The following is a 21282-nucleotide window of genomic DNA, read 5'->3' as shown; positions in this document are numbered from 1 at the left end:
TTTCGTCCGCCCGGGGCTTCGGCTAAATGTCCCCAGCCCGACAGGACGACCTCTGAGGGACAAAAGCGTCCCTGGAACCGCAAGCCTAACAGGCCTGTGAGCAAAGGTGCTGCCGCATGAAGGTTTGCCCCCGCCTGTCTCATGGGTGGGGGGTCGCCTTCGGGAGTTTGCAGCCTGGTGGGAATCTCGTCTGTCCGACCAATGGGTCTGCAAACTGATTTCCTCTGGCTACAAGATAGAGTTCCTCTCTTGGCCACCGAATAGATTTTACCCCTCCAGCATACTCTTACTCCCGGCTAGCCAGGAGGCCCTCATGGAGGTGGTCAGGGACCTGCTAAGTCGCGGGGTGGTAGTACCTGTTCCGGAGTCAGAAATGTTCCAGGGGTTCTACTCCAATCTGTTTGTAGTCCCCAAAAAGGAAGGGGTATGTCCAATCTTGGTCCTAAAAGCCCTCAACTGCTTTGTGAAAGTACAGAGGTTCAGAATGGAATCAGTTCGCTCAGTAGTCGCTGCACTCCATCAAGGGGTCTCCCTGGCGTCTTTGGACATCTAGGATGCATACCTGCACATACCCATATGCCTCCGGCATCAGAGGTTTCTGCGATTCCCAGCTGGGAATGCCCACTACCAGTTTGTGGCTCTCCCTTTTGGCTTGGCATCAGACTCGGTCTTTACCAAGGTATTGGCTCCAATTTTGGCGTTGTTGTGACAACGCGGGATCGCAATCATAGGTTACCTATACGATCTCCTCCTGAGAGCATCGTCCACCTCAGAATTAAAGGAGGATGTGGCGATCACCATGCAAACCCTGCAAGATTTTGGGTGGCTGTTGAACCTAAAGAAGTCGGTGCTTGTACCAACTCAGCGTTTGGATTACCTAGGCTTACTGCTGGACTCCAGGGAAGCGAGAGTGTTTCTCCCTTCAGACAAACTGCAGACTCTCAGAGCCGTGGTAAAACTGTTCATGAACCGCAGGTGGTCGTCGCTACACTTCTGCATGCGAGTCCTGGTTTCAAAACTGGCAGTCTTGTTTTGCAAGTCGCCTTATCTGGTTATCCATGAGGATAAGGTGGTGTTGCGTCCGCAACCTTCTTTTCTGCCGAAGGTGGTTTCGGCGTGCCACATCAATTAAGACATTGTGTTACCATCTCTGTGTCCTAAACCGACATATCCTAAGGAGATGGCCCTTCATTTCTTGGACGTGGTCCGGGCCCTAAGGGTGTATTTGTCTGACATGACTCCCTTTCGGAAGTCAGACTCTTGGTTCGTTTCGGTAGCCGGTCCGAAAAAAGGTATGGGGGTCTTGTCGGCCACCATTTCTAGGTGGATCAGGCAGATTGTGATCCAGGCGTATGCCTTGAAGGGGCAGGTGCCCCCCTTTCCTGTCACCGCCCATTCCACCAGGGCAATTGGAACCTCTTGGGCTTTCCGACATCAAGCGTCAGTCGCTCAAGTGTGTAAGGGGGCGACTTGGTCATCCGTTCACACCTTTACCAAATTCCACAAAGTGGATGTAAGTGCATCGGCTGATATATACTGACATCAGCGTGGCGGCCTTGTGTAGTGTGTTGGCGTCTGTAGGAGTTAGGCCGCGTACACACGGGCGGACTGTTCGCCCAACCTTGTCCGCTGAACAGTGTTTGGGCGGACAGTCCGCTCGTGTGTGGGCTTTCAGCGGACAGTTTGACGGACAAAGTCTTTCGGAAATTCCGAAAAACTGTCCGCTGAAACTGTGTTTGAGCGAACAGTCCGCCCGTGTGTAGGCTACTTTCGAAATGAGCAAACTGTTCCCGCTCGGAGGAAAGTCTGCTCATTTCGAGGTAGGCGGGGCCCGCGACGGAGACGTCGCGGGCTCCGCCGCCTGGAATGGGCTTAAAGGGGAACCCCAACGCCGAAAAAAATCGGCGTGGGGGTTCCCCCAAAGTCCACAACAGACCCTCGTCCGAGCACGCTACCCGGCCGGCCAGGAAAGGGGGGCGAGCGAGCGCGCCTCCCCTCCTGAGCCGTACCAGGCCGCGTGCCCTCAACATGGGGGGGTGCCTTGGGGAAGGGGGGGCCGCGCGGCCCCCCCACCCCAAAGCACCTTGTCCCCATGTTGATGAGGACAAGGGCATCTTCCCGACAACCCTGGCCGTTGGTTGTCGGGGTCTGCGGGCGGGGGGCTTATCGGAATCCGGGAGCCCCCTTTAAGAAGGAGGCCCCCGGATACCGGCCCCCCACCCTATGTGAATGAGTATGGGGTACAATGTACCCCTACCCATTCGCCTGTAAAATAAAGTACAAAAAAAAACACAACACAGAGAAAAAATATTTTATTGCACAGCTCCGGGGGTCTTCCGTCTTCGGGGGTCTTCTCGCCGGACTCCTCCGCTATCTTCGTGTAGCTCTTTTACTAGCGGAGGAGCCCGGCTTTCTTCCTCGCCGCCGGCCTCTTCTCCCGACTTCGGGGGTCTTGTCCCCCTCTTCGGTTCTTCTGCCGGGCCACCGCGCCTTCTTGTAGCTCTTTTGCAGGCGGTGGCCCGGTCTTCTGTCGCCGCTGCCTTCCGTTCTTCTGTCGCCGCCTTCGGTTCTTCTGCCGGGCCACCGCGCCTTCTTGTAGCTCTTTTACAGGCGGTGGCCCGGTCTTCTGTCGCCGCTGTCGCTGTCGCCGTCGCCGCCTTCCGTTCTTCTTCTTCTTCTTGTTCTTCTTCTTCTTCCCCAGGAGATGTTGACACGTCGCTCTCTCCGGCCGGAATGCCAGAGCCGCGCTGTGCGGTCACTTATATAGTGACAATGGGGCGGTGTCACATGGTATATGTCACATGGGTCGCTCGCTCCTCCCCCACCCCTTTCCTGGCCGGCTGGGTAGCATGCTCGGATAAGGGTCTGGTATGGATCTGGGGGGGACCCCATGCCGTTTTTTCGGTGTAGGGGGTTCCCCTTAGAATCCATACCAGACCTAAGGGCCTGGTATGCTCTCGGAGGGGGAACCCACGCCAATTTTTTTTCATAAATTTGGCGTGGAGTTCCCTCTTGAGAGCTGATAATTCTGTCAGAGTCGCCTCCGTATAGACGGAGATCCAACTTGGAGGTGACCTCCATTGAAATCAATGGGTACCAGTCGCCTACAAGTCGGATTGAAGTAGTACAGGAACCTTTTCTGAAGTCGGAGCGACTTCAGTAGCGTGCATTAAGACGGCTCTCATTCACTTACATTGATTTTTAAATGTTGCCTGACCTGAGGCGACTAGGGGCGACCTGAAGTCGGATCTGAGTCGCCCCTGTGTGAACCGAGCCTGAGTCTTTTTGTTGTTTGTTGTACAATAAAGTTTCGTTGCTGTTGTAAAAAAAAAAATCACTGATTCGTGGTACTTTTATTGCATTCTTTAACAGTTGGTTTAAACATTGACATTTTCAATATTTTATCCAAATATATAATCTGCCCTGTGATTCTGGGGCTGTATACTCTGTCCTGTGATCTGAGCTGTATACTCGTGACACTATGGGTGGAAGGAAGTGGAATACAGGGGACGGATTAGGTGGATTACATAAGGGGCGTGGTTTATGAGAAGTGGGAGGAGGCAACAATGATGGGCGGGTCATGATGGGCGGGGTCTAGCGCCCCCCCCCCATCCAAAAACTTCACCAGCCGCCACCTTCTTAAAGGGGGCTCCCGGATTCCGATAAGCCCCCCGCCCGCAGACCCCGACAACCAACGGCCAGGGTTGTCGGGAAGAGGCCCTTGTCCTCATCAACATGGGGACAAGGTGCTTTGGGGTGGGGGGGCCGCGCGGCCCCCCCTTCCCCAAGGCACCCCCCCATGTTGAGGGCACGCGGCCTGGTACGGCTCAGGAGGGGGGGGCGCGCTCGCTCGCCCCCCTTTCCTGGCCGGCCGGGTAGCGTGCTCGGACAAGGGTCTGTTGTGGACTTTGGGGGAACCCCCACGCCGATTTTTTTCGGCGTTGGGGTTCCCCTTTAAGTCCATTCCAGGCGGCGGAGCCCGCGACGTCTCCTTCGCGGGCCCCGCCTACCTGTACACGCGCTCGAAATGGGCGGATTTGCCTCCGCCTTACGTGGGCGAGTCCGTTCATTTCAAAAGTTGAGCGAACTGTTTGGCAAACAGTTCGCTGAAACAGTCCGCTCAAAAAAGTGCCGTGTGTGGCCATGTCCGTCCATGCTAATTTTGAGCGGACTGTTTGCCGAAACTGTTTGACAAACAAAGTTGGGCGAACAGTCCGCCCGTGTGTACGCGGCCTTAGTGGGTGTTCTCTGTGTACCTTCAACACAGTATACACCGTTCGTTATCGGCCGATTTTGCGTTCTTGCTCTTCTGTAATTGAGCTGTTAGCAATCTGCAGGAGTTTGTGGGTGTTGTCTGCGTGCCCTGACCGCAGTATACACCATTATATCCACCTATATAGCTAGCTATATAGCTCTTCTGTAATAGAGCTTGCAGTCAGTTGTAGGAGATTGTGTGTGTTGTCTGCGTGCCCTGACCGCACTATACACCATTATATCCACCTATATAGCTAGCTATATTGCTCTTCTGTAATAGAGCTTGTAGTCAGTTGTAGGAGATTGTGCGTGTTGTCTGCGTGCCCTGACCGCACTATACACCATTATATCCACCTATATAGCTAGCTATATTGCTCTTCTGTAAAAGAGCTTGCAGTCAGTTGTAGGAGATTGTGCGTGTTGTCTGCATGCACTGAGCGCACTATACACCATTATATCCACCTATATAGCTAGCTATATTGCTCTTCTGTAATAGAGCTTGCAGTCAGTTGTAGGAGATTGTGTGTGTTGACTGCGTGCCCTAACCGCACTATACACCATTATATCCACCTATATAGCTCTTCTCTAATTGAGCCATCTGCAGAAGTTAGTGGGTGTTGTGTGCCTCCAGCACAATATACACTACCCAATTGCTGGTTTTCCCATCTCCCTTCAGGCCATTACCATGTCTGGAAGGCCAACAAGGAGAGGCAGACAGGCGCGAGCTGATAAAAGAGGGCAAGCAGGCTCTGTGTCTAGAGACAACAGTGTTGGTCGTGGACGCGGTGCATCGTCATCATCAGCACGTGGCCATGGGACACGCTTGTCCTTCTTTTCGGCAGCTGGACGTGTTGAGCCACACCATGCCGAAGACTTGGAAGAGTGGATGACCAAGCCCTCTTCATCCTCCTCATCCTCTCTCACCCAGGCTCAGGGTACTAGCAAAGCAGCTGTCAACACATCGTCTTCCCTCCTCTCAATGTCATCATCAGTGACTCCTTCCCTAGACCCACCACGTCCTCCTGAGGAGTCTCCTGAACTCTTTGAGCACAGTGTTGGGTACATGCTCCAGGAAGATGCCCAGTGTTTTGTAGGCTCTGATGATGATAATCAGCTAGAGGAAGGCAGTAGCGTGAGTGCAGAGAGAGGGGATGCTCAAGAAGGACAGCAATCTGGCAGTCATGTTCCACAAGCTGCAGCATACTGCCAGGTTTGCTCCAGCGATGAAGAGGGAGGGGATGATGAGGGCACTGACTCCACGTGGGTGCCTGGTAGGAGAGAGGAGGAGGAGGCACATGTCCAACGAGGCAGGATGCCCTCCGGGGGCCAGCTTAGGGGCAGCACACCGACTGAATCACACCGCAGAGCTCTGCCTGTGCAGGGCGCATATGTCTCAAGCGTATCTCGCGTGGCCAAAACATCAGCCGCTTGGGCACCACATGCTTGACCAGACATATGTTGACCTGCCATGCAGCTCTTTGGCAAGCGTACCTCAAAGACCCACACCAAAGAACAAAGCGGACCTCTTCTTGCTCCTCATCAGCTGGGATCTCCAACCCCACTAGACCTTCAGTCCTCTCTGAAACCTACTCTGAGAGGAATGAAGGTGTAGAATTAGGTGTGTCAGAGCCAAGTGCTTCCGGGCAATCTACTAGCAGTACACCCACGTCTGATTATAGCCGGCAAATTTCCCTGCCCCAGCTGCTGGACCGTCAAAAGAAGTTCACTCCGGCCATCCACATGCCCAGCGGTTGAATGCTAGCTTGGCTAAATTGCTAGCACTTAAACTGTTGCCTTTTCAGTTGGTAGACTCGCCCCCCTTCCGTGAGTTTGTACAATGTGCGGTTCCTCAGTGGCAGGTCCCCAAATGCCACTTTTCCTCACGGAAGGTGATTCCGGCTCTCTACCGGCATGTGGAAGGCAATGTCCTTGCCTCGCTGGACAGGGCGGTCAGCGGTAAGGTGCATATTACTGGTGACTCATGGTCCAGCAGGCATGGACACAAACGTTACCTGTCTTTCACGGCCCATTGGGTCACTCTTCTGGCAGCTAGGAAGGATGCAGGACAAGGTGCAGTAGTGTTGGAGGTTGTTCCGCCACCATGCCTCCAAAATGCTACTACTGGTTGTGACACACCTCTCTCCTCCACCCCCTCCTCTTCTTCTTCCTCCATGGCCTCTTCCTGTGCTCTGTCCTCAGAACTAGCGGTGCTCCGTAGGCGTTCAAGGGGCTACGCAAGTACCCAGGCAAAACAATGCCATGCCGTGCTTGCGCTGGTTTGGGGGACAGGAGCCACACTGGGGCAGATATTTTGTCAGCTCTGCAGGGGCAGGCCGAGAGGTGGTTGACGCCATGCCAGCTTAAGCCAGGAATGGTGGTTTGCGACAATGGCACCAACCTCCTTTCTGCCCTCCGACAGGGACAACTGACCCATGTGCCCTGTGTGGCTCACATCCTTAACCTGGTGGTGCAGCGGTTCTTGGGCAGGTACCCGGGCTTACAGGATGTCCTGAAGCAGGCCAGGAAAGTCTTTGTGCATTTCCACCGATTATTTAATGCCTATGCTCGGCTAGCTTAGCTCCAAAAGGAGTTGAACCTGCCCAAGAACCGCCTTATATGTGACATGCCCACCAGGTGGAACTCAACGTTGGCCATGCTGCAGCGGCTGCACACACAGCAGAGGGCCATCAATGAGTACCTGTGCGGCTACGGCACCAGGACAGGGTCAGGGGAGCTCGGTTTTTTCTCACCACGTCAGTGGGGCATGATCAGGAATGCATGCACTGTCCTGTCACCGTTTGAGGAGGCCACAAGGATGGTGAGCAGTGACAGTGCATGCATCAGTGACACTGTACCTCTTGTCCAGCTGTTGGAGCATACGCTGCGTGGAATAATGGACAGGGCACTTGAGGCAGAACAGAGGCAGGAAGAGGAGGACTTCCTTACCTCTCAAGGCCCCCTTTATCCAGACAGTGTTCCTGCTGTCCCACCCATCACACAGGAAGAGGACGAGGACGAGGAGGAGGAGGAGGAGGAGGAGGAGGAGGATGATTGTGTCAGCATGGAGGTGGAGGCTGGCACTCAGCATCAGCAGTCTTGTAGGGATGATTTACAGTCCCGAAAAACCCGTGGACTTGTACGTGGCTGGGAGGAGGTAGCTGCGGATCATGCTGTCCTTAGAGACCCAGAGGATTCCGGGCCGAATGCCTCTGCTAACCTACGCTGCATGGCCTCCCTGCAAAGCCTGGTTAACAGAGGCATTTAATTACAATTTTTGATGCAATGCTTTGCAGCCGGGATCATTCCTGCACTACAACTAGAGTATATGGGAGAGGTTGCAGTGTCGTGGCACCAGCACCAGTGCCTAAGGCCCACTTTTTCAGCCCCTGTTTAACAGGGACATGTAATTACAATTCTTGATATAATATTTCACAGCAGGGCTCTTTCCTGTGCCCACCCAGAGTAACTGTGAGGACTTATAGTGTTGTGGCACCAGCACCAGCACCACAACCACCAAAGGTAAATTTTTCTACCACTGTTCAACAATGGCATGTAATTACATTTCTTGATATAATCGTTCACAGAGTCACTTTGAGGGCTTACAATGTTGTGGCAACACCAACACCTTGTTCCGCCATTTCTGCAGAGCAAATAGAGCAGGCCCCTACTTTCAAACATCCAACTTACAAACGTCTCCTACTTGCAAACGGAAGGAGACAACAGGAAGTGAGATGAAAAAAGACGGACGGCAAAACAAATTATACAGGGGTGATAACCCTTCCCTATGGCCGCGTACACACGCGCGGACTGTTCGCCCAACTTTGTCCGTCAAACAGTTTCGGCAAACAGTCCGCTCAAAATTAGCATGGACGGACATGGCCACACACGACGGACGAACAGTTTGCTGAAACCGTGCGCGATGACGTGAACGGCACGTACGACGGGACGAAAAACCTATACACTGCATTATAACTTTCGGCGTGTAAATCCTTTCTGAGCATGCGCGGAACTTAGTTTGACGAACAAGCCTACACACGAGCGGACTGTTCGCTGAAACAAGGTTTCAGCGGACAGTTTTTCGGAAATTCCGTAAAACCTTGTTCGTCAAACTGTCCGCTGAAACTGTCCGCTGAAAGCCCACACACGAGCGGACTGTCCGCCCAAACACTGTTCAGCGGACAAAGTTGGGCGAACAGTCCGCCCGTGTGTACGCGGCCTATGTTTTTCAAAAAGCTTAAAAATAGATTTTTTGACTGGAGCTACACTTTAAAATGTACCAGTTCAAAATTACACACAGATTCTACTTAACACAACAAATCTACACAGTCCCTGTCTTGTTTGCACCGCCTGTATACTGCTGTTCAGAGTATATAGGGCCTGGGGGCCTCACGTCTTTCCTTTTTTAATATGGGTACGGGGTTCCCCTTAATATCTGTACAAGACCCAAAGGGGCTGGTAATGGGCAGGGGGGCTACCCATGGCATTTTTCTCAATGATTTTCATCCATATTGCCGGAACCAGATATTACATTAAAAACGCAAGCAGTTTGAAATGACTTTTTTCCGTTAAATGTCATTTTGTGCAGGGACTGTTCTAAACATGGGAAACACGTGGCACTTCACAGGCATACTATAGACACCCCCCAGGCATGATATTTAAAGGAATATTTCACTTTTTCTTTTCACTTTAATCGTCATTAAAATCAGTGCTCCCGCCAAAACAGCCATTTTTAAAAACATTTTAGGCATTGTCTCATGTCCCCTGGGGCAGGAGCCAGGTCCCCAAACCCTTTTTAGGACAATATCTTGCATATTAGCCATTAAAATTGGCACTTTTTATTTCAAAGTTATAGTTGAAGTCCCATATACTTCAATGGGGTTTCTAACGTTCGTACGAATTTGCGGCCCGTTCGAAAGTTCTGATGCGAACCGAACCGGGGGGTGTTCGGCTCATCCCTACCTTTGAGTATAATGCAGGCATTGGCCAGTTGCATTGTTGGCTGCAAGTTCTGATGCGGCTAGATAAGGTGGTGACTCCCCTATTAGGGAGCACTTCTGGTTGTGGGTGAAGTTTTTTTATGCTGTTTCCCACCCCTTGTTATGACACTGCTTGGGGATGTCCCTATGGTCAAGAATAAGGAGCTGTGTCAGTCAGTGAACGATAGAGAAAATAGAATTTTTATAATCACCGTAAAATCCTTTTCTCTGAAGTTCACTGACTGACACAGCACCCTCCCCTCCTATTGATTTACGTTATACTGCTTGTTGACGTACTGAAGCTGCAGGAAGCAGGCTGGGGGGTTGTTACTGAAGGGACTGCCCCTTGGGTGGAACTAGAGAGTTCTGTTTATTTGTACATGTGTAACATGTTCTGCCTAGTCCTCTCCTGAAGGTGGTGTAACAACCCGATAGTCAAGAATAAGGAGCTGTGTCAGTCTGTGAACTTCAGAGAAAAGGATTTTACGGTGAGCACAAAAATCCTATTTGTTTGGCCCCAGTAGTGCTGCTCATATGCATGCATATATCCCTTTTTGTTGCCCTGGTAGTGCTGTTCCAATCCATATACGCATGCATGGCTGAATACAGCCATGCATGCAAATTAAATTCACTCCTTCACTCCACTCAAAAAAATAAAAATAAATAGAATACATGTATACATATATATTTTTTTTCCTCCCAGTAGTGCTGCTCCAATATTCATGTATGCCATGAATTCATTTTTTTTTTGCCCCCAGTGCTGCTCCATGTACATGCATGTTGTATCAACCTTTTTTTACCCCCAGTAGTGTTGCTCCATGTATTATTTCTTTTTTGCCCCCACAGTGCTGCTCCATCTATGTTTGACAATTCTGGTATTTGAATTATTGACCCCCAGACACACACAAACATACCAAATTAATTTGGGGCCTTTGGGGCACAGTGGACTGGCACAGTCAGAGTCCAGGATTCAGTCAGCAGAGCAGAGAGTGCAGCAGAGCCAGGTACTGAGGTAGAGGCAGTGGCCGAGCAGCCTAGCCAGGAGATGCATCCTTCCCTCCAAGCTCCTGCGATGGAAATGGGGGCTGGTGGGAAATGGCGCATAACCAAGGTTTTTTTTTTTAATGCGTGCCTGACTCACCATGCATGTCAGGAGATGCTACTGCGCAGATATGCTGAAGATCGCCATATGATATTCATCTGGCTTTGGAACGGCATATGCACAGTTCCAAAGTCGGCCAACAGCCCATTTTTCTGTGAGCTGCCGATGTCTATAATGGACATTTATGGTCAGCTTGTAAATCAGCCGATATTTACAAACTGTCCATAAATTTACGAACAGTTGGCAACCCTGATAAGGAATGAGTACATTACGCTATTGGTGTCTATCTAGCAATTTGAGATAATGCAACTGCATTTCCAGCCATGTGAGAGTGCTGTGAGACTTGGAAGGATCTGGAATGGTGTGAATTTGACAGATTTTTAATTGTGTATTTATACAGTGGGTATACAAATGAATAACCCCCAATCACATTTTGTTGCTTTGCAGCCTGAAATGAAGAGATACAGTTTTAAGCAGCTGTATTTATTCAGTGCAACTTATAACATCCAGGTGAAAGCTATAACACCAACATTAGCCTTTTGGCTAAGATCAAGTGTAGTATCTGTTCTTATCAGTTGCCAAAGGAGGCGCTGTTCCATCCCTATTAGAGAGGGTTTGGGCGGCGCTCTCTGATGGTGTAATTTGCATCCGGAAGGACGGTTTCGGTAGGGGCCACGTCGTGCCGCCCGACAGTAAACTGAGGGCCGATGCATGGTCGAGTCTGAGCCGTCTGGAAGGATGCTCCTGGTGAGGATGGGTGCTGCCTGGTCTGATCCAGAGGGTCGGGTACCTGGTCTTCTGGTCTGGATTGGGGTAGTTCTAGCCCCGGGCAGTTTTTCGGTAGGGAAAACCGGCTGCTCCCTATGCAGGGGGGGAGGAGCGGTTAGTACTTCCTGAATGTAATTAGGAAGGAGTGACGGGAGCGACGGTGGAGCCTGATGGTAAAGGGCTCTCACCAAGCTTCCTGATCTCCATGCCTTCCTGTCCGGGGTGGGGGCTGCTGTGGTCTGGACCGTGGGTCAGGGCGGTCTTGAAAGCCTATGGAGTATGTGCCCCTGGAGTGGCAGTCCGGGGGTGCCTAAGAATCACTGTGAGTGAGGGTCACTTTGATTTTGGGCACCAAGGTCACTGCACCATAACACGCTTTTTTAGCACCTGCCTCTTGGGCCGGGCCTTTTGGCTGGGACCAGAGGAATTTTTTATTCCTGGCCAGAGGGCCTGGTCGTTGTTTCACACAACGACCACCTTTTCACTCTCCTCTCCACTATCCCTTCCCCACTTTTTATTTATTTTCAGTGTGTCACGTCTTGTTTTGTCACTTTTCACGTTTGCTGTGATGAGTAGGGTCACAGGTTCTAGGGCCTGTGCTGAAAGTCTGGTGAGGGGGTGGACATGGCCTTCTGGCTTAGTTCACCCTCTTCCTTAGGGTTGGGGTCTTCCTTCGGGGGAGCCTCACCTAGTATTTGGGTGGGTCTGTTTCGGCAGACCTTCCAAAGAACGGGGTCTGACTGGTTTCGGCCAGGAAGACCAAGTTTTAAGTGTCCTTGTCCCTGTCAGGAGCCTAACGCCCCGGGGGATTCAGGACAAGGTCCTCTGATTTTAGAGGACTTGTGTACCCATTGCACTTTTTTGTGTCACTCTTTATGTGTGTGCACATTTTTTATGCACCGGGTGAAGTTTTTTGGAGTGTGTTTTGCACGCCACAGGCTTTCAAAAAAAAAAAGTGGCCGCCATCTTAGCCACTGCAGGTGCCTCTGGCTGGGACGGGTTGCAAGGAGCCTTTGTAAGCAGAGCGCTCCACAAAAGGGTCCATTCACCCCTCTGGATTGTAGCAGTGTCTGCCGCTCACTGAGGCTGTAGCTGTGGTGCGGTATATGTGGGCAGATGAGCCGGGAGTGCGGGAGCTGAGGGAATTCAGGGGCAATTCACTCCATTATAACATGGCGCTGGAACCGGAAGTCACTGTGCTACTTTAACTGGCGATTGCGTGGTCATGCAACACTGTACCCAATTTATATAATTTCTTTCACACAAATAGAGATTTCTTTTGGTGGTATGGGATCACCCCGCTGGGTTTTTTATTTTGGTGATATAAACAAAAAAAGACAAATTATTTTGAAAAAAATATATATATTCTTTACTTTCTACTATAAAACCTGTGCAATAAAAACATTTTATAAATCAAATTTCTTAATAGTTTTAGGCAAAATGTATTCTGCTACAAAAAAAATTATAATCGCAATAAGTGTATATTGATAGGTTTGCGTGAAAGTTATAGTGCCTACAAACTAGGCAGTGACATACCAGTACAACACTTTGCTTACAGTGGCCACTCACCCACAGTACAATGCGGGCAGGTGATTCACCCAACTTATCCCTATTTGCTAAAGGAATAGGCAACTTCTTGTTCCGGATCACAATTTATGCCTCACCATTTGCTCTGTGTTGCATCACAAATGTGGGAATGCTAACTAATATGATAAAAGACTGCCTTGTGATCTCTCGGTTGGTGGCGGCTGGTGGTTTTTCTTTTGGGGGGGCAAACAACCAGCCCCCCCCCAGAGGCCAGCAGCACCTCCCCCCCCGCCCGCACGCTCTCTGCTGGTCGGTCTGGCACTTACCCTATCTAGGTGGTGAGCAGCGGGCATGGAGCAACATCTCCTGTGTCCTCTCCTCCACCTTGCTTCTGCCGTGTGTCTCCTCACATTCTCCTAGGCGTCCAATAGGATCGCTTGTCCTTTCAGCCAATTGGCCAGGTGGAGGATCAGTGTTACAATAGCAATATATTAATTTGCTATTATGGCTCTAATCAGGTGTTTCAAAAATCATCCAGTGTCCTAAAAAGGGGCTGGAAGCATGGATGGGGGGCGGTGCCTTAATAGATAGGCTGCCCCTGAATATCACTCAACTGAAGAGCACTAGACAGAGACCCACTGATTGTGGGATATGTCGTTTATTCACAGGATGTGCATTAAAGGCGATAGCACTTGTACCTACAGGTAAGCCTATGATAAGACTTACCTGTAGGTACAGTGAATATCTATTAAACTTGCACTGTTTATTGACGATGCATGCAGCTGGTGATGTCACCGGCGTACGCTCTCTGAAGGGACGGCATACATGTGCCCTCCCTTCAGAGCACTGTGACCGTGACTTCCGCGTGCATGCTTAGGAGTGGCATCATCGCAGCTCAGTCAATCAGATGGCCCGAGGACGTGAACCCTGAAGAAAGACCGGGTGAAGATGGAAGCCCTGCCAGTGGTGACAGCTGGAGGGCTTTGTTCTAAGGTAAGCATTTCATAGTGTGCTAGTATGCGATGCCTGCATTGCAGAGATGTGTTTTTTATTTATTTGGCATGACAAATGCTTTAAAGTAGAACTAAACTCTTTCAATCAGTCTTTATGGTGCTAGCATTAGTAAATAGATAGGAAAGTATATTATATTTTCTTGGTTTAAAGTTTAAAACTATATGATGCATCACATTAGTCCTTATGGGCATTTTATTTTTATTTCATCTGGAGGAGAGGGGAAAGGGGCTAAGCACACCCTGCTGACTGAATGCCTGAGCTAAGGGCAGATAGATTTCAGAGTAAATGCTACACAAATGACTTGCTTACTTCGCAAATTACTTACTTACTTGGGTGTTTGTCAAAGTGATTTCTCAATAAAATAAAACATGTAGACATGGATGGATGGGTGAGTTTGCTTTGATTATTAAAAATGAATTTAATATAATTTTTAGCTTGTGGTACTCAGATAGAATTTAATTTCACTTTAAGCATTTGGCTGATTCTTTTTCTTATGCCGCGTACACACGACCGGACTTTTCGAAGGAACGAATCCGCCGGACAATTCGATCGTGTGTGGGCTTCATTGGACCTTTGCTATCTAAAAATCTGATGGAATTTAGATTTAAAACATGTTTCAAATCTTTCAGACGGACTTGAGTCCGGTCGAAAAATCTGTTCGTCTGTATACTAGTCCGACGGACGAAAACCGATGCTAGGGCAGCTATTGGCTACTGGCTATGAACTTCCTTATTCTAGTCCGGTCGTACGTCATCATGTTCGAATCCGTCAGACTTTGGTATGCTTATGTGTGGCCAAGTCCGTTCATTCGGAAAGTCCGTCGGAACTCCGCCAAAAGTCCATCGGACCTAGTCGAAAAGTCTGGTCCTGTGTACACGGCATTATTTTAGATAGGTGAACTGAAAGAAATGCGTTAAAAATTTTGTTTGCAGAAATAATGTATGTGATGTTTTTTGGATATAAAGCTGAATATAATTTGCCATTTTTTGTAATATATACATTTGTGATATTTCAGACCGGACAATCCCAGGAAATTCTTTCAAAAACCCACCAGACCCTCCTTTACGACCAGAATCTTCCACACACCATACAAGAGTTAATACTGTAAGTTGGTCATATCTGTTTTGTAAATATAAACCTGCCTATATGTTGAGTCCCTTTTTTACATAGATTTTTTTTTTTGTGTATAACTAATGTAGGCATAATATAGTAAGTCTTATATAGAGCATCGTATTGTAGAATATATAAAGCCATATGTATTACATAGAATTATATTTATAAATGCATTAATAAACTGAATATTGAATATGATGTTCATGTGCACCTTTTCATCAATTATCCTTATTGAATATTTTGTGATATTTAGAAAACATAATTATTGTCCAAATGTTCCTACGTATTTACCCGCTCAAAGAACATTGACTAAAATTTGCCATTCTTGTTCTATACATGCTTGATATTCACCAAGGTTCATGTATATTTCATGCTTCTGTCTCTTGTAGTCAGGACAGAAACAAAATGCTCTGTTTCCCTTCCATTCTTGGTTACCTTTATCTACTCCCGGCTGCTCAACTGGAGGATTTAAAACTAATATACCATTTGGTAGTGTTGCTGAGACTTATCTAGGTAGTAATCTTGATTTTAAGTGTATCAAGATCCCAGGCCTCCTTTAGTCTAATGAGAACCTCCAGAGCTAAGAGCTGCTGAAATCCTTCTTTATAGAGTGGGTTGTAGGGCATAGTGGGTGTAATGCAAGATAGATTCATGGGCGCCAGACACTTCTTGAATGAAAAGAGATTTTATTTCTCTTGAACAGAACTTTGGGAGAGAGGGTTAATATTGTAATGTAATATTAATTTGGCAGACCCTGAGACTTCTACAGGTAGACAGCCATGCAGGTAAAGGTATCCAGCAAGATACCGCATCTGCACGTGTAGGAATGCTGTCTCCTATAGCAACAGTCTTAGAACAGTTTCCAACACAAGTTGTAACAAACTCCTTTACTTTCTCTACAGTCGCTTCTTGCAGTTTCTCAAGCCACTGAGATCCCAGTCTTTGTCACTAGACTTGCTGATTCACTGCCACCGAATCCCTCGAGCGCTTCCAATGTTCACTTAAGTATCTTCCTCAAGCGTCATCCCCGCTTCTCCGCTGGGTCCCTAGCTTGGCACTGCAGATACTTCTCAAGCTTCACCCCACTGGCCTGCTCAGTCCCTGGCTTGACGCACAAGGCTGCTCTACAAGCGTTACCTCCGATGGCTGGGTCCCTGGCTTGACACCTGCTGAAGTTTCACAATTCTTTACCATCCTCAGGTGGTGAGAATACTGCTCTGGTACTTGCTTCAGCTACTCACTGTACACAGCAGCTTCCCCTCTACCTCTGACAATGACAGGTTCTCCGGCTGGCAGAACCGTCACTTCTGGTTGGACTGCAAGCTGCAATCCCAACCCTACACTGCTCTCTTGCTTCCGGATAGGCCCTCAGACAGTCTCACAGCCAGACGTGCCCGGGATAGGCCCAAATTCCAGCCTAGCAGCCCGGGCAGTACAACAAACGTCCATCCAGACAGCCGTCTGGGTGGCACAGAACACAGATCACCTCACTTCACCTAAATATATAGGTTCTCCCAGCAGGCCAAGGGATTTAAGAACCTCTGTCCATTGGCTGAGATACCCCATATACTCTTAATCTGTCCTTGCTTTGCCATTCTCTTATCTAATGTCACCAAGTACCCAGCCTCTCAGTGGCAGAAGAGAGAAAAGTGCAGCAATTCCAGACTTAAGGTGAACTCAATTGATCCCTTAGCCCTTGTACACACGGTCGGAAATTCAAACGGAAAATGTCCTATCGGACCGCGTTGTCGGATAATCCGACCATGTGTGGGCTCCATCTGACTTTTTCCGTCGGAATGTCCGATCAACAAAGTTTGAGAGCTCGATATAAAATGACAACATGATCCGATCCGACTTTGTCCGATCGTTTGTAGAGAATTCTGATCAGACAAAGTTCCACGCATGCTCAGATCAAATTACGAGACCAAAGCTATTGGCTACTAGCCTGGACGTAGTCCCGTCATAACTAACGAACGTCATCATGTTCCGAACTATCGGATTTTCCGTCAACTTTGTCCAACCATGTGTATGCAACACCAGTTTCAGACAAAATCCGTTGAATTTTGTGGTCGGAATGTCCGACCGTGTGTACAAGGGCTAACAATGAGCCAAGGTAACTACACCTGGCAGGTAAATTTTGGAGGAACCCTGCCTAAAAATCAGGGTGCTACATAAGTATTGAGCACATTTAATAAATTAACCTTTTTTTGTAATATAGTCTTCATCCTTTGCTTATACTAAACCAGATGTATAGCTAAAGTATTGGCCAGAGGTATAGCCAGGGCTGGCCCAAAATATTGTGCTGCCAGGGTCCATGAATGAAAAAATAATGCCCACCAAAAGGCCCCCACATCCACTATTTAATATCCTGACAATTAAAGCTAAAATTAAGGCTATCAGGAAGTCAGATTTACATGCAACAGTGGAGGTGGTGGTGGTGGGAGGTTCCGTCCAATGCAGCTGTGGTGGTAAGGGGGGTTCAGACAGAGGCGGCGATGGTGGGGGGTTCAGTCAGAGGCAGCGATGGGGGTGGGGGTTCAGTCAGAGGCGGCAGTGGTGGTGGGGGGGTTCAGTCAGAGGCAGTATTTATGGGGAGGGGGAATCAGTCAGAGGCAGATGTGGTGGGGGGTTCAGTCAGAGGCAACGGTGTTGGGGGGGGTTCAGACAGGGGCTTGTCACTTGCCACATCACTTGTCAGCGAATGCAGCTTGTCACTTGCCATGTCACTTGTCAGCAGATGTGTGTCACTTGCCACGTCACTTGTCAGCAGCTGCAGCTTGTCACTTTCCACATTACTTGTTAGCAGCTGCTGCTTGTTACTTGCCACATCACTTGTCGGTGGATGCAGTGTGTCACTTGTCACATCACTTGTCAGCAGATGCAGCATGCCACTTGCCACATCACTTGTCAGCAGATGCAGCATGTCACTTGTCAGCAGATGCAGCTTGTCACTTGCCATGTTACTTGTCAGCAGATACAGCTTATCACTTGCCATGTCACTTGTCAGAAGATGCATGTCACTTGTAAGCAGATGCAGCATGTCACTTGCCACATCACTTGTCAGCAGTTGCAGCCTGTCACTTGACAACAGACGCAGCTTGTCACTTGCCACATCACTTATCAGCAGATGCAGCTTGTCACTTGCCATGTCCCTTGTCAGCAGCTGCAGCATGTCACTTACCACGTCAGCAGATGTATTCTGACTCAGATTGTTGTGAAGCGACTATTCGTGGAGAGACTTCTATACCTGGCCTGTATAAGATATAATCACTGAGGACAATCCTCATGAGATAGTTTGAACTCTCCAAATACCGATTCCATCCACAAGATGCCTTTATTCTGAACATCATGTTACAGCAGATGACAGGATACAAACAGATGAATAGGTTGTAGTATTTATGCGGTCAAAAGATGATATTGTCTGTAGCTTACAATAAAGAATACATGTGCCCTGCTACATGTGACTTGTAGCTGCATCCATGACACAGGATGTACAATAACAGGAAGAAGGTTGGAGCATTACATATAAAGGAAGTGTGTCATAACATCAGGGAAAAAGAACGTAAGAAAAAACAAGTGCATTACCACAAAAGGTCACTAGATGCCAGCATTTTAACTAAATATAAATGTCCATAGGAAAATGGTTCAGGGAAACAATCTATATAAATTCTATGCTCCATTGGGTGGCACAAGATGCGGGTCAAAGGGGGCCCCATCAGGTAGGCTGTATGGAGCCCCATGATTTCTAACAGCAACTCTGATGCCCACTGTAGTGGCTGCTGTGTCTAGAGCAAGAAGGGACTCTGTAGACAGGGGAGGAGAGAGAGATACACAGCACCTGCTCTGCTGCTTATTTCACGGGGACCAATCGGGCCAGTAAATGCAGAGCACTATATATTACAATGATATTCCTGCGCTACCAAATGTGTGCATTTTTTAACAATATGCTGCAACACTGAAGGAAATATCAGGATCCAGAAAATATATAAAGTGAAGAGAGTGCTGTGCTATGAACCTAAATACTGTGCGTAATAAAGTGCAAGGTGCTCAATGAAAGATATGGTTGAAAGAGGCAATGTTCAAAGGTCAACATACAGTATATCCAATCCTAGGCAGTATAAAAACGTGTCGCATGCCCTGCAATTTCTTCGGATAAAACAATAAAACTGTATCAATAAGACAATAAAAGTATATCAAACACTCAAATGATTCTTCATAGAACAGTGATAGGAAATATACAGTCACCGCCAAAATTGTTGGCACCCCAGAAATTTTTCCAGAAAATTAAGTATTTCTCACAGAAAAGTATTGCAGTAACACATGTTTTGCTATACACATGTTTATTCCTTTTGTGTGTATTGGAACAAAACAAAAAAAGGGAGGAGAAAAAGCAAGTTGGACATAATGTCACACAAAATTCCAAAAATGGGCTGGTCAAAATTCTTGGCACCCTTTCAAAATTGTGGATAAATACTATTGTTTCAAGCATGTGATGCTCCTTTAAACTCACCTGGGGCAAGTAATAGGTGTGGACAATATAAAAATCATACCTGAAATCAGATAAAAAGGAGAGAGGCTCACTTATGCCATGTACATACGATCAAATTATCCGGCAGACTTAGTCCGGCAAACAATCTGCCGGACTTTCTAAGGCCGCGTACACACGGGCGGACTGTTCGCCCAACTTTGTTCGTCAAACAATCCGACAAACAGTCCGCTCAAAATTAGCATGAACGGACTTGACCACACACGATGAACGAACAGTCCGCTGAAAGCGTGCGCGATGACGTGAACGGCACGTACGACGGGACGAGAAATTCGACGTCCAATACACTGCAATGCAACCTTCGCCGTGTAAATCCTTTCTGAGCATGCGCGAAACTTAGTTTGTCGAACAAGCCTACACACGAGCGGACTGTCCGCTGAAACCAAGTTTCAGCGGACTGTCTTACGGAAATTCCGAAAAACTTTGTTCGTCAGACTGTCCGCTGAAACTGTCTGCTGAAGCCCACACACCAGCGGACTGTCCGCTGAAACACTGTTCAGCGGACAAAGTTGGGCGAACAGTCCGCCCGTGTGTACGCGGCCTTACAGAGGGACTTGGCCACACACGGACACTCCGAAAGTCTGGCGATTTCTAATGCGATGACGTACAGCACGTACGACGGGACTAGAAAAAGGAAGTTCAATAACCAGTAGCCAATAGCTTCCTTCTCGTACTTGCTTCTGAGCATGCGTCATTCTTACAAATTTTGAGTCAAAACTACTTTCTAAGTCTGCCTGACTTTACGGTGAAAAAATCCACTGGAGCCCACATTTGATTGAATTGTCCGGCATAATGCGGTCCGGTGGACTTAGTCTTTGCATTGTGTGTCTGTGTGTGCCACACTAAGCATGGACAACAGAAAGAGGAGAAGAGAACTGTCTGAGGACTTGAGAACCAAAATTGTGGAAAAATATCAACAATCTCAAGGTTACAAGTCCATGTCCAGAGATCTAGATGGGTATGGGTGACCCCACCCCCCTCTGATGTAATGCAGGTTTCCGTTACATCAGAGGGGGGCAGGGTCACCCATACGTCATGGGGGAAGCCCTGGCTTCCCTCGCTAGCGTCAGAGGGGGTGGGGTCAGGTGATGGGTGGCCCCGCCCTCCTAATATAAGAAACATCAGCGCTTGGATCCCGCAGTGTCTCCGACAGTGGAGACAGAAGATGGATGCATGGATGGACTGCACTGGACTGAAAATCACCCGTCCCTGGATCAGATCAGCCATCGCTGGACCCCGGAGAGATGATCATCCATCGCTGGATAGCAAGAGTGGATTACCACCGCTGAAATCTTTTTTTTATTTTTTTATTTTTAATAAAGGAATTTTTCAAAAGTGTGTTTGTCTTATTTAACAATTTTTTACACTTTCTTTGTGAAATGGTAGGGGTCATTTTGTACTCCCTTACCATTTCAAATGGGGGGGGCAGGATCTGGGGGCCCCCTTGTTAAAGGGGGCTTCCAGATTCTGATAAGCCCCCCGCCCGCAGACCCCCACAACCACCGGCCAGGGTTATGGGGATGAGGTCCTTGTCCCCATCAATATGGGGACATGGTGCTTTGAGGGTTCACAGACCCCCAAAGTATCCACCCAATGTTGAGGGCATGTGGCCTGGTACGGTTCAGGAGGGGGCGCTCTCTTGTCCCCCCCTCTTTTCCTGCGCCCCTTCAGTATAGGCATACTATAGACACCCTCCAGGTACAAAATTTAAAGGAATATTACACTTTTACTGTTTCATTTTAATCATTATTAAAATCACTACTCCCGAAAAAACTGCAGTTTTTAAAACTTTTTTTTGCATTGATCCATGTCCCCTGGGGCAGGACCCAGGTCCCCAAACACATTTTAGGACAATAACTTGCATATTAGCCTTTAAAATTAGCACTTTAGATTTCTCCCATAGACTTTTTGAATTTGCCACGAACAACCCAAATTGTTCACTGTTCGCAGAACAGGCGAACAGGCAATGTTTGAGTCGAACA

The 21282-nt window shown here is 48.4% G+C and overlaps 1 protein-coding gene across 2 annotated transcripts in view; it reads left to right on the top strand.

The window, feature by feature from the left end:
- Nucleotides 1-21282, top strand: part of LCP2 (lymphocyte cytosolic protein 2) — a 398083-nt gene that overhangs the window by 224165 nt on the left and 152636 nt on the right. For both annotated transcript variants that reach the window (XM_077473572.1, XM_077473571.1), the window contains one exon: nt 14657-14745. In XM_077473572.1, the coding sequence (XP_077329698.1) occupies nt 14657-14745 (89 nt within the window). The remainder of the gene's footprint in view (nt 1-14656; nt 14746-21282) is intronic.

Source organism: Lithobates pipiens, unplaced genomic scaffold (genome assembly GCF_037356315.1).
Source record: "Lithobates pipiens isolate NorthernLeopardFrog02 unplaced genomic scaffold, aLitPip1_a1.2 Scaffold_8, whole genome shotgun sequence".
In the NCBI taxonomy this organism is placed as follows: domain Eukaryota; kingdom Metazoa; phylum Chordata; class Amphibia; order Anura; family Ranidae; genus Lithobates; species Lithobates pipiens.
This window is presented reverse-complemented; position numbering and strand designations above follow the sequence as displayed.